This window comes from Brachycentrus maculatus, unplaced genomic scaffold, assembly GCF_059751285.1.
Source record: "Brachycentrus maculatus isolate JH-2025_06_01 unplaced genomic scaffold, ASM5975128v1 h1tg000130l, whole genome shotgun sequence".
NCBI classification, from domain to species: domain Eukaryota; kingdom Metazoa; phylum Arthropoda; class Insecta; order Trichoptera; family Brachycentridae; genus Brachycentrus; species Brachycentrus maculatus.
Window position 1 is genome coordinate 202,353 of NW_028280883.1, and position 14,679 is coordinate 217,031.

Consider the following 14,679-nt stretch of genomic DNA (forward strand, 5'->3'; position numbering starts at 1 on the left):
ATCAAAGATGAAGAAGAATATGGAAGTCTGGGCATTTACGGGGCTGACGACCGTCATCGTACATCTCACCAATAGATGTCTCTAGTAAAGTTCTAGTGATTCAAGAACAAGGTTTCTAAATTGGTTCATATATATAGAACTTCCAAGAATTTGAGTAGTGTGGTTGTCAATAATGGGTAGAATTGGTGAATGTTACACGTGTGTAAAGTGATCACTTAAACCGGCCGATGACGGTCGTCAGCCCCGTAAATGCCCAGACTTCCATATTCTTCTTCATCTTTGATGAGATCTCAAAAAATAATAAGAAAATAACTCCTGTAATTGGAGATAATCCAGATTTTGTGAACAAGTATTTGGACACACTCAAAATGTTGTAAAGAGACATCTATGGTGAGATAAAAGCGGTTTACAGATTTTACTGAGCAGAAACTCTTTTATTTGTATGTGATTAATCCTGGATTATATTCATATACATACTTACATTAGAAACAGAAAATATTCTTTTCATTTTTTATATATTTTAGCTTATAAATTGATCAGTTATTTTATTTACAACAAAGTATTTGTAACACTCAAAATGTATTAAATAAATATTAGGCTGAAAAATCACTAATATTTATTTTGACCCTCTTGGGAATCGAACCCGGGACCTCCAGCAGGACCGTTATCTAACTAACTAATTAACTAACCTTCACGCCGCTTACCCGCTGGAATAGGCAGAAATAATAGAACGCCACACCACTCTGTCTTTGCAAACATTCTTCGCCTCTACCCGCCGATTATTTCGACTCCTACCTGGATGCTTTCAAGTAGGTATTTGACATTACAGATCGTGTCAAGTTTTTCTCGGTCTACCTCTGCTCCCTTTTCAACTACATTCGCTCGTAAATTTGTTTTACCGCTCTTTCCACACTCATTCTAACATAGTTAGCTAATAAAACCCCAATCGAAGTAGCCACATCCCCTAAAGCAATATGATGTAAATTCATTGTCAGGCGTCTTGGGAGCAAATCCTTTTCTCTTCCATTAGTTCGTAATTGCTATCAATCCGTGCATTGTTGTTTTACGAGGGGTGTTCAGTGTTCAGCCACCCTTGTAGATTTGGTACGAGGACTCGAGTGTTTGGTTTGCACCCTGTATGGGGGATGAAACGCGATCAGGGATGAGGGTGTGAGGAAACGATTTGTTATATCAAAACCGGATACGCTTTTTTATCGGGAACACAATACACTTTCCTTTGTTTGATTTAAGGCGAGCTAGCGAAAAATTTTCGGTGGATGAAATTATATCGATGTATTTTTTAGCAGTCTTTAATAATAATAGTAATAATAATAAATAATAAATTTGGATAACTTATATAGCGCCATTTTCGTTAAATACTACCTCAAGGGAGCTTCACTGTGAATGAATTGGGGAAAATAAGGTGGTCGAAATGATTTAGCAAACAAATGAGTTTTTAGTTTTTTTTTAATGATATACGGGAAGACGGGGTTTGCCTGATATACTTCTCAGAGCATGGGTGGCCAACATTATGAGTAGCCGGGCCAGATTTTAGAAATGAGATTTCTTACCGGGCTGTTAAAAAAAATTGTTATTCAAAGCACACGATATATATATATATATATATATATATATATATATATATATATATATATATATATATATATATATATATATATACATACTTCACTAGAGACATCTATTGGTGAGATGTTAAGAAGCTTTTTATTAAGCAGAAACTCTTATATTAGTATGTGAGGTCCGATTCCTGGATTATAATCACACACATGAGAAACGCCAGAAAATACCATTTTCATTTTTATTATTTAAGCTTATAATTTGACCAGATAATTTATTTACAACATTTTGATTGTGTCCAAATACTTGTTCACAAAATCTTAATGAAAAGCTTCTTAACATCTCACCAATAGATGTCTCTAGTGAAGTTCTAGTGATTCAAGAACAAGGTTTCTATATACATTCTACTCGTATATTACAAACATATTAATAGTTACTTTACTTAATTAGGTACTTTTCAAACTTATTTTCATGTTTAGCCTCGTAATGCCGTTTAATGTAATACTATTTCAAGATAGAAACAGAATCATTGCATATCAGGCATGTTGGCTCTGTTTTAAATTCCACGAAAAACTAGTCCATCTGTCTTATAAACTTCTCAGTTCTTCTGTTACTCTTCTCTTCTTTAGTCCAACGTCTTTACTACTTGACGCCTTGACGCCGACACCCGGCGGGCCGCATGCTTCCCGCGGGCCGCGGGTTGCCCACCCTTGTCTCAGAGTCTTCATTTCTGACACTCTAAGCGCGTTTTTTGTGCCTGTATATGTATTTTATTATTCTTTTGTATTAAAAAAATGGCGTCATTACTAAATTCAAAACATGCGACCCATGTAAGCTAGACATTATCTTAAAGAAGATTGAAAAATCAAAATGTCGGATGCAATTTTAGGTTAGTACAGGGTTGCCAATCTGTGGGAAATTCCCCAAACTGCGGGGAATTTGTGGGGATTGGCACTATATTTTTTTTCCTTCATTTGGAGTAAGCAGTAATTTATTAAAATCACAGAACCAAGAATCACGTCTTCGTCGTCCGACATTTTAACTACAGTACGAATGCAATGTTACAAGGATTCATACAGATTTCGGGTTATTGATTCAGATTTTCAGATTTTTTGGTGTGACATATCGCTCACTCTTTTCAAGAACGTCACAAATAAAAAAAACTTGATTATCAGGAGAACGTTTTTAAAGTTTATTAATATAATACAATGTATTAAAAATAAATATCAAGCCACTGACCTTATTGCTGTGCAACAGATCTTTTAAGGTAAAACCTGAAGGTTTTTTCTCCATTTGAAAAATATTTTGTATATTTAAAAACATAATTGAACAATACCTTTTCTTCAAAATGCAAAAACCACACTTTCTACCCTGTAGCGGGTAAACATTAAGTTAAAAATATGCCTCTTTTGCTGGAATATACTACATTTTCTGGGCATTCCGAAAACATGCACAACTGAAAATTGACGATTTATTATTTATGACGTTCTTGAAAGGAGTGAGCGATATGACAACACAGAGCACAAGGCCACTAGCCAGTCAGTCAGCAATGCCGTAACGTCATAACGTATGCTCGCCGCGAGCGATGTTACGATGTTTTGTTACCACGAAATGCACCGGTCAGTCTAGATATTACAAATCGACTTTAGATATTGCAAATGTAAACTTCATTCCGCCATAGAGCCTGGACTCAGCGCTATGGGGTGGGAGGCCATGGGATGTTTCAGGGTGGTTCGAGTGGGGTGGGTGGCAAGGGAGGCTCCAGGAGACAGATTAGGCACGTCCTCGCTATCGAGAGCTCTCCGCAGCACTTAGCTGTTTGCCGTAGTGGTTCTGCATTTACACAGAGGGGGTGCCGGTTGGCACGACCCTTACTGTGATTATTTTTATAAGACATACTGCAATTATTTTTTCTCGGCAATATAAATATAAGTAAACCAGCTAAATATAATGACGCTTCTCCGAACGGTTAGACAGAGTGAATAAATTAATATTTTATTTATTGTTTCGGCATTAACTTTGTGGTAAGACATGTTACAATGATTAAAGAAAACACTTATTTTTTTACCACAGACCTGAATGATGGAAGTTTAACTTCTGAAACATGTAGTCTATAATAAAACTCATGTGGTAAAAAACAAGTGTTTTCTTTAATCATTTTAATCATTAGAATAAATGAATATGAAAAAAATGGCATAACCTTTTTTTTTAAAACAACATTTTTAGTGTGTCCAAAATACTTGTTCACAAAACCTGGATTATCTTGTAATATTCACCAATTCTACACATTTTTGACAACCACACTATTCAAATTCTTGGAAGTTCTATATATATATTAACCAATTTTGAAACATTGTTCTTGAATCACCAGAACTTCACTACAGACATCTATTGGTGAGATGAATTGGTAGAATTGGTGGATGTTACACGTGTGTAAAGTGATCACAAACCAGCCTATGACGGTCGTCAGCCCCGTAAATGACCATGGTTGTATCATGGTTGTGTACTAAAGTGATCACTTTCCACACGTGTAACATTCACCAATTCTGTTTTATGGTAATTAATAGTATCGATTGATTTCAATTTATTCAATTTCAATTTCAATTTATTCAATAAAAAAATAATATATACATAACAAACAATATTCAAGGCGTATATATTAAAAGTAAGCAAGAAGACTTAAAGGTGTAGAAGAATCCCGCTTCGGAAAACTCCTTCGGACACATGGAACAGATCAATATCCAATGTGATATTGTTCAACAAAGCGGTAGCTTTTCCTACAGGCATAACCATCGGCAGGTTGGTCCTGTGTATAGGAATGTGAAACAATCTATGCCGACGCTGTCTTAGGTAACTTTCGGGAACATACAGACCAATGCTCCGGATGATTTCAGGATTATCGATCATACCGCGCAACAATCGATAAAAATGCGTAATCAAATACACATTCCTTCTAGTCTCTAAACTATTGTAGCCAAGCATACCCTGGAGAAACTGGGTCGGGTAGAGCAAAGGATAATAGCCGTACTCTCTCATGTAGAGATACCTCAGAAACTTCTTTTGGACTTTCTCTACCATAAGAGAGTACTTAAGCTCATGTGGCCCCCAAATCATGGAGTCACTCTCGAGTCTACTTCGCACCAAGGAGTTATAAAGAGTTCTCAGCACGCGGGTATTTTGGAAAACCCTGGCAGTACGCAGAACAAATCCTAGCATTTTCAATGCATTACCTTATTACATTATTATTATGATATTTTTGTTCCCAGGGTTGCAGCACTCACAGGATACGAGCCCCAAGACCTGATCGAGAAAACGCTCTACAATTTCATCCATGCTACAGATATACACCATATGAGATACGCCCATTATACTTGTAAGTTGACCAGCTTATTCTTGGCTTTTCCAAGCCAAATTTTGGTAGTGATTTTATATCAATTTAAACTAATAATACACTAATACTTTAAACCCAGATTTACATTAATCTCTTTCAAAAACCATAACTTTAAATTTACAACATTCATCAACAAATCACTTTCCTAGCACACAATATACACCCTTGTCACCTGCTTCTGCAGGTCTTCTCTTCTATCGGCAGGCATATTTTTTTTTAGTTAGCTTATATAACAACTAATTTGAACTAATTTACATTATATATATATATATATATATATATATATATATACATATACATATATATATATATATATATATATATATATATATATATATATATTTATATATATATATATATATATATATATATATATATATATATATATATATATATATATATATATATATATATATATATATATATATATATATATATATATATATATATATATATATATATGTATATATATATATATATGTATATATATATATATATATATATATTAATATTAATATATATATATATATATATATATATATGTATATATATATATATATATATATATATATATATATATATATATATATATATATATATATATATATATCCACATATTTATATATGTATGTATTCATGTATTCAAGAACAATATTTCTAAATTGGTTCATATATAGAACTTCCAAGAATTTGAGTAGTGTGGTTGTCAATAATGGGTAGAATTGGTGTGAATGTTCCACGTGTGTAAAGTGACCACTTAAACCAGCCTATGACGGTCATCAGCCCCGTAAATGCCCAGACTTCCATATTCTTCTTCATTTGGGATGAGATGTCAACAAAAAAAAATTATATGAAAATTATTCTTTTTCACTTGAGAGTAATTGTCCTTGACATTAGAATTACAAAAGTATAATCGTTCATTTTTTATTATTTCAGTACTCTCCAAAGGCCAAGTCACCTCCAAATACTACCGGTTCCTCACGAAGGGCGGTGGTTGGGTGTGGATGCAAAGCTATGCCACCATCGTCCACAATTCCAGAAGCTCCAGACCTCACTGCATCGTCTCGGTCAATTACGTGCTGAGGTAACCACATTGATGATTCATTCACTGATCACCTAATCCCATATCCCATTTAGTAATAGTCTATATAGTAAAAGGTCTTTGTAGACTGCTGGGGTCAGCTCTCCTCGTCCTCAGGTTGTAGGACCTTCTTTCATGGATAACGTCAACCAGGCCATGCCTTCGAATCATGTTATCTCTCTGCAGCATCCATGAATTCTTTGGTCTAGTCTTTCGAGGAAGATCCATGGCGATTGCCTTATTAACAATATGATCAGGTTTTCTGCATCCTATGTGCCCGTACTATCTCAATTGCCTTTCTTCTACCTTAATATTGTGATGCCTGTTACAGCCAGGCTTCCACAAATGCGTGAACTCTTTATTTTGTCTCTAAGGGACACTCCAGCTGACCATGTAAGCATTTCATTAATGATCAGGTTCTCTGCATCCTTTGTGCCCATACCATCTCATTTGCCTTTCCTCTACCTTAATATTGATGCCCGGTACACCCAGGCTTCCACGAATGCGTGTCTTTTTATTTTGTCTCTAATGATACACTCCAGCATAAAGTATCCTACCCACATAAAGGGATCCAAGACCATTGCATATAAACAAGTTCCAAAAATCAATGCAATAAAGATGTACAAGAATGATGAACATCCTTGCTAAAATATCAGTGTTTGATGATGATTTGTATTGTTTCGACAGTGACATCGAAGCGAAAGAACTCCTCCTGACGTCCGAGCAAGGTTCAGCCTCTTTGCCTTCTCCGACGGCTCCCGTGTCAGTAGAAATACAGCCAAACCCCCCAGCCTGTGACGCTATCCCGCCAAGACCAGTGCAGAACCACCACAGCCACGCAGGGCATCAGATCCACCACGTCAGCTCCGTAGATAAGTTCTCGGGAGAATTCAGCGATTCTGGGAGTGGATTCCACTATTCAGAATATCCTGTCGACCTCTTGCAAGACCTTGGAAACCAGGTTCCAAACGATGGAGGATACCATGAGCTGTTCTATAATGGAGGGTATGGTGACACGGCAGACCACAGCAACCTCTCAAACCAACAGAGACCATTTTCTGCCGGGTCTTCGTCTTGCAGTTCTGCAGAAAGCGCTGATGGTAGACTGCTGGTCAATATTCCACCAGCTCCTGTGTATCTCCAAGAAGAAGGACACTTCCAGCAGCTGCAGTGCTACACCCACCAGCCAGCCCCGCCGCCCGCGTATACGAGTGTCATCGTCACCACGACCCAGCAGTATCAGCATCCTCACGGCATCAATGACGAGTACGTCTTGGGATGATGCCGCAGTAAAGATATGGACTCATAAATGTGTGCATCAGTTGCTGATCAAACATCATTCAAACGTACAAAAAAATACTATTTAATTTTATATATATATATACATATATATATATATATATATATATATATATATATATATATATATATATATATATATATATATATATATATATATATATATATATATATATATATATATATATATATATATATATATATATATATATATATATATATATATATATATATATATATCGTAGTCGTACAGGAGAAAGTGACCAACTAACAAAACGTAAAATGTTCAGGAGGGCCATTTAAGTCCCTTACATTTTCTCTGTAACTCATTATGCGAAATGTCCCTCGTTAAAGAAGCAACTTTTTCTCATATTTTTTCGCTCGTTATAAGAGGTTATACGCTCGTTATACTGTACTTCCAATATCTTGTTTTTTTCTCAACCTTCATCGTTCTGCTAATTTTTTTAGTTGTCTTTTAGTCGTCTCCCAAGACTTCCATCCTACATCGTTATCTTGGGGGTGATATTCTTCACATTGGAAATTACTACACCCTTAGGGCGCTTGTTCACAACACGAAATTACATTTTACCGTCCGGCACGTCAGTTAGCGTTTTAAAACGATGATTGGCTTGGATTGGCTTGTGCTTTTGTCCATCTATCTTCAGATCGGTGTTCTTGATCGGTGCGTGAACACGTTGCGCGTAAATTCGATCACGCTAAACTGTCGTAGTCGCTTTCATTTTTCAAAACCGGACTGCCGGACGGTAAAATTCAGACACATTGTGGATAAGCGCCCTTGTGGTGCTTTGCAATCTGTTGAATTTAGAAGTATTTTAAACGTGTAAATATATTTGTCCGCCTCCGTAGTGTAATGGTCAGCACGTTCGGCTACCGTTCTGGAGGTCCCGGGTTCGATTCCCAAGGGGGGTAAAATAAATATTAGTGATTTTTACACTGTAATATTTATTCAATATCACCATGGACTGGTACCTGAAGCGGAGGGCTGATCACCTTTCCTTCATGTGTAAACGATCAAGATAACACTGGGTTAATATGACACAGTGCCCTATGCACCATTGGGGTGCGGATAAGGGTTTTATTATTTTATTATTATGAGATATGTAGTATGAATATTTAATAGTCGAATTATTAATTAATTATAAATCTTCTTAGGAAAAAGAAGAAGAAGAATTGTAAATCGCTTGTACATAATCATAATTCTTTAAAATGTCTAATTATAGTAATTTAAAATGAAAAATGTACCTTAGAATCGTTTTGCCTTGAAAAGAAATGCGTTCACTTTTAAAATGTAACATTTTTCATTGATTTGATTATTATTATTTATATTGTGTAGTTGTCGTTTTAAATATAAAAATTAAGCATTTGTATAAAACTTTTTTTTTAGCTTAATAAGGGTGTACTCTCAAATTTATTAGCCAAATACAGTAAACCCCCCTATAACGGAGAGATCGTTATCGGAGAGAACGTTATAGAGGGTACATGTTTTTAAATTATATTTTGATATAATGATAACTCATTTGAGTCATTTCCGCTGGTATAACTAACTAACTAACTAACCGTCATTCCGCTTCTCCGCAGAGGTAAGCAGAGAGAATAATATGCCACTCTGCCTCTGCAAACATTCTTCGCCTCTTCCACGTTCATGCATCTCCTCATTCATACCCGCCGATTATTACGACTCCAAACCTAACCACTTTTAAGTATTTGGCATACCTGATAGTGCCATGTTTTTCTCGGACGTCCTCTGGTCCTTTTTCCAATTACATTCGCCTCATGAATTTGTTTAACCGTTCTTTCCGCACTCATTCGTTCTACATGTCCAAACCATCTCAACACACCTTTCTTAATTTTATCGATAATGCTTATTTCAGCCTTGCATTATTTCCTTATTTCACTATTCGCACATCTATCATACATCGTTTTGTCGCACATTTTTCTGAGAGATCGCATTTCGACTGCATTCATTCTACTTTCATCCTTCTTTTGCCAACTCCATGTTTAACTTCCATACATTAGAGTTGGAACTAGGACTCCGTTGTGTACCTACTGCCTAATTTCCGCTGGTCAAAATGTAAAAATACAATTTAAAACATAAACTTCTTACAACGTTCCCTCCGATAACGCGGTACCTATCTCAACGTTATAGAGGGGTTTACAGTATATTATATCTCAAACAATTCAGTACGCGACCGGCTGTGCGAGAAGCCACACGTGTTATCCGCGAACGGTATTTCGTTTTAGAATATTTATTGGAATTTGATGCGTAGAAAAAAATATTTGTTAGTAAAGTAGAAAAATAGGAAGATCGAATCGGTTTTTAGTAACCGCAGACTGATATGGAATGTGATCGTTATTTTTAAATCTAGCTAACTAATGAAAATAAAATAAAAACATATACTCGTATAACAAGTGTGTATATAATAGGGTATTATCAGTCGGGAGGAATATCTAATTTCACATACTTAACCTATAAAGGATTGTGTAAGACTCGTGAAGTGTTTATAACAGCCGATATAATCAATATTTTTATTTGCAAAATTCGCCTTCGTAAAAACGTTGTTTTCGCAAGTTGGCAACGAATGACGTCACAGAAACGAATCCACACTACTAGGTACTATTACAGCTCTATAGATTAGATACATAAAGAGATACGCCCCATAACACACCCGATTACGTAAAATTTGATGACGTATGGCGGTGTCTGTTTTTCGTTTTAGTAAAATTTCGTTTTTTTATTATTTTTATTAACATAAATTGTATGCATTTTTTCAAATCACAATTTGAAACATATTTAAAACAATTTTTTTGCAGAGACCCACCAAGCCACCTTGTGTGTCTTGTCGGTGTAGTTCTTTAGTAATACATTTTTTATTGTTTTTAACGATTTTAACCACATTTTAATATACACACAAAAAAGATAGAAAAATTAAGAATGTAAACATATTACAATTTTCATAAAATTAACTCTTGATCAACAACAAAAAAAACACTTAGAATTTAGTTTAAATATATAAATTTGTCATACACCTACATAAAACCTGTGCCATATCGTTATGTAAATATGTAGATTTAAAAATGTTTTATTTAAAAATTATTACATAAATTAAAATGGAGTTCTACAAATTAAACGCCAAATCAATAAATATATGAGGAAAGTGTTCAACCATATATTATTACTTACTTTACCTATGTAAGCTATTTATATGGAGCACTTGTAGTCTCAAAGAATTGTTATATACAGTACTCAATCGAAATCTTAAGTCCTGAGACGGAATACCAGGCAGACACAAGCTGCGTAGGGCACTTTATTGTAATTAGTAATTATGTGTATGATGGATTATAAATAAATAAGTAATTCAAGGTGAATTCAAAAGTGTCAATAACAGGAAGGGTGTCAACAATACGACCGCTTACCCTATTTTAATGTAAAATAACATTTAGAAGAGAAAAAACGCCAACTTTTGCTAGATTTTTTTCCTGTACTCTGAATTTTTAATACTCTTATATTTATAGACTATCATTAGTTATTTATAATGTAGATTTGTATAAAATTATCTTTCGAAAAATAAACAATATAATACGTTTAAAAATTTCCTTATTTACTAATCCCTAATGAGAACATGTCACCTTCCTAAGAATAGTGGATAGCACGTTTGTCTAGCATACTTAGGTTCTATTCCTAGTGGGGTCAAATTAAATATGAATGATTTTTTTTACTTTTATAATTGTTTAATACTAGTTGTTACCCGGCCACAGTCTGCTTATCTCAGTCTGTCTAAATGGGAAAGAAAAAATAGGTAGCACATTACATGTATGTATATCTGCATGAAATAAGGACTGCAAATGCTTATACATATCGCTCACTCCTTTCAACAACGTCATATTTCAAAAATCGGAAATTTTCAGTTGTTCATGTTTTCGGAATGCTCAGAAAATGTACTATATCCCAGCAACAGCGGCATATTTTTAACATAATATTTACCCGCTACAGGGCAGAAAGTTTTGTTTTTGCATTTTGAAGAAAAGGTGTAGGTATTGTTTTATTATTTTTTTAAACATATTAAATATTTTTCAAATGGAGAAAAAACATTTAGGTTTTACCTAAAAAGTTCAATAAGTGGCTTGATATTTATTTTTTATACATTTTATTATATTTGTAAACTTTATAAACAATCTCCTGAAAAGTCAAGTTTTTTGATTTATGGCGTTGTTACCTACCCTACCTTACTAAGTAGTACCAGCTTACCTTACTACCTACCTACCATTTTTCACAAAACCAGCGCTTTGTAAATGAGTATTATTTTTATCATACATAATACATAAATATTTTACCCGCCTCCGTAGGTCATCACGCTCGACTACCGTACTGGAGGTCCCGGGTTCGATTCCCAGGGGGGCTCAAATAAATATAAGAGACTTTTTCACTCTAATATTTATTCAATATTCTGACCTGGTACCTGAATCGGAGGGCTGATCACCTTTCCTTCATGTGTTTACGATCAAGACTAGAGGTGTCAAACTCAAAAGGCACCAAGGGCCGCATAAGGTATTTTGTGTATCCTGAAGGGGCGCATCAAAAAACTCAAAAATCTCATTTTCATTTTTATCTTGCTTTAAAAGAATAATTTATTATCAAAGATAGTCACATGAGGTACAGTAGATCTTACTTAATGATTTTGTAAAAGAATATCATATGTTCCGTACAAAAAAATGATTTTAATGAATAATTCAAATAAATGAAAAATAAATTCACGGGCCGCAAAAAAAATACTCGCGGGCCGCGAGTTTGACATGCCTGATCAAGACAACACTGTTTGCAGTGCCCTATGCACCACCGGGTGCGGATGAGGGTTAGAAGCAGAAGAATATAAATATTTATCACTTTTAATTTACAATATTTTGACAGAAAAGGGTCGATATAATACGATATTTCTCGAGAATTGTACAAAGTTGAAGGTGTATTTTGTATACATGGTATTGTTATTGAGGAAGTATTGTGTCGGCAAGTGTGTTGAGTGTGGACTCGAACATGGAACCTTTGGGAAGTATTGCGTGTCTAATACATTTCGTTTCATAGTGACCACCTCGCCGACGAAATAAACAAATCCTTCAGGTCCAATTCCTTCAAACGAAGTTGCCAGTTATATTTTTTTTTTGTAAATGGGAAATTTTGTCCGCCTCCGTAGTGTAATGGTCAGCCCGCTCGGCTTCCGTTCTGGAGGTCCCGGGTTCGATTCCCAGGGGGGGATCAAATAAATATAAGTGATTTCCTCACTGTAATATTTATTCAATATTACCCTGGACTGGTACCTGAAGCGGAGGGCAGATCACCTTTCCTTCATGTGTAAACGATCAAGATAACACTGCGTTTATATGAAGCAGTGCCCCATGCACCATTGGGGTGCGGATAAGGGTTTTATTATTATTATTATTAAATGGGAAATTTTTAGTCACAGCTTACATTTTTCTATATCCAGGTAACATTTTACGTATTATCGAACTTTTTACTGTGCAACAGATCTTTTTAGGTAAAACCGGAAAGTTTTTTCTCCATTTGAAAAATATTTAATACATTAAAAAAAATAATTAAACAATACCTTTTTCTCAAAATTCAAAAACAACATTTTCTGCCCTGTAGCTGGTAAATATTAAGTTAAAAATATGCATGTTTTGCTGGGATATAGTAAATTTTCTGGGCATTCCGAAAACATGCACTACTGAAAATTGACGATTTTTGATTTATGACGTTCTTGAAAGGAGTGAGCGACATGCTCAAACCATCTCGATACACCTTTCTTCATTTTATCCATAATGCTTATATCAGGCTTGTATTCTTACCTTATTTCACCATTGGAACATCTACCATTCATGGTTTTGCCGCGCTGAGAGATCGGTTTCCGACTGCATTCTGTCTACTTTTATTATTCTTTTACCAACTCCATACACTTAGTCAGACTCATCAGATTATTTTTGATCAAATTTCTATATATTCACACAATATAATTCTTCGAAGGCTAGTGGCCTGGTTTAAAGATAATTTAGCCTCCTGCGATGTTGATTCCTAGCTGTCAATCCTTCAATCTTTGGTGGTCTTCCCGGGAGTCGTTTACCTTAGGTTCGGCCTTGCAGTGCAATGTGGGGGAGTCTGGATGGTTCCATTCTCTTCACATGCGCATACCATTGTCTCCTTCGTTGCCTTCCCCACCTAACGACATCTTGGATCTCGCATATTTCCCTTATCCTGGCGTTCCTTATTCTATCTCGTAGACTCTTGCCTGATATGCTCCTTGGAGTCTTCATTTCTGACACTCTTAGCGCGTTTTTTGTCACTGCAGTGTCCGCTTTGCATTCGACCACATATGTCATGATGGGTCTACACAAGTTTTATATATTTTATATATACGATTATTTTTTTGTTTCCCTCCGTAGTATAATGGTCAGTGCGTTCGGCTACCGTTCTGGGGGTCCCGGGTTCGATTCCCAAGAGGGTCAAAATAAATATTAGTGATTTTTCAGTCTAATATTTATTTAATATTACCCTGGACTGGTACCTGAAGCGGAGGGCTGATAACCTTTCTTACATGTGTAAAAGATCAAAATAACACTGCGTTTATATGAAGCAGTGCCCTATGCACCATTGGGGTGCGGATAAGGGTTTTATTATTATTATATATGTAATAAAATACCTAGGTACCTACCTATACATTTTATTAAGTACTTAGTACCTACATAAAACAGTTCTACCACCAGATGTCGCATGCGTCGCACTGAATAAAACAAAAAAAATCAGATAGAAAAAATATAATATTGTTAACTGTCAGAATCAGATAGATAGAAAATTATTGTAAAGATTAATTAAGAATAAACTTTTACTGTCGTTTCTTTAATTACAAAGCAACACATTGTTTATTTTATTATTATACACCCACTTTACATATTATTTACACCTAATTTACAAAAGAAAATTATTACCACGTTATATATATATATATATATATATATATATATATATATATATATATATATATACATCAAATATGAATATGAGTATGAAAACAATTAGAAAAAGAATAATATGATTAAAAATTAATTTAAATTTCAAAACTTTTTAAGCTTTTTTTAAATGTCTGGGCCATTCAGAGTTCTAAGAAACAGGGTGAGAGGTTACTACGGTCCAGTTAGACTCGGGATATTTGAGATTTTTACTAATTTATTTTTTACTAAACTCTGCACTCGTGAGAATAATGTTATGTCGAAGAACAAATGTGAAACACATTGGTCATCAATATTTTATTGACAAGCAAAAACA

General features: G+C 34.8%; 1 protein-coding gene across 1 annotated transcript in view; it reads left to right on the forward strand.

The window, feature by feature from the left end:
• The window catches only part of sim (bHLH transcription factor single-minded), a 58,803-nt gene extending 51,396 nt beyond the window's left edge, over positions 1 to 7,407 (forward strand). The window contains exons 6-8 of the mRNA XM_088260249.1: positions 4,845 to 4,951; positions 5,906 to 6,053; positions 6,738 to 7,407. Of these exons, the coding sequence (XP_088116375.1) occupies positions 4,845 to 4,951; positions 5,906 to 6,053; positions 6,738 to 7,332 (850 nt within the window). The 3' untranslated portion in view covers positions 7,333 to 7,407. The remainder of the gene's footprint in view (positions 1 to 4,844; positions 4,952 to 5,905; positions 6,054 to 6,737) is intronic.
• Positions 7,408 to 14,679: the final 7,272 nt, after the last annotated feature.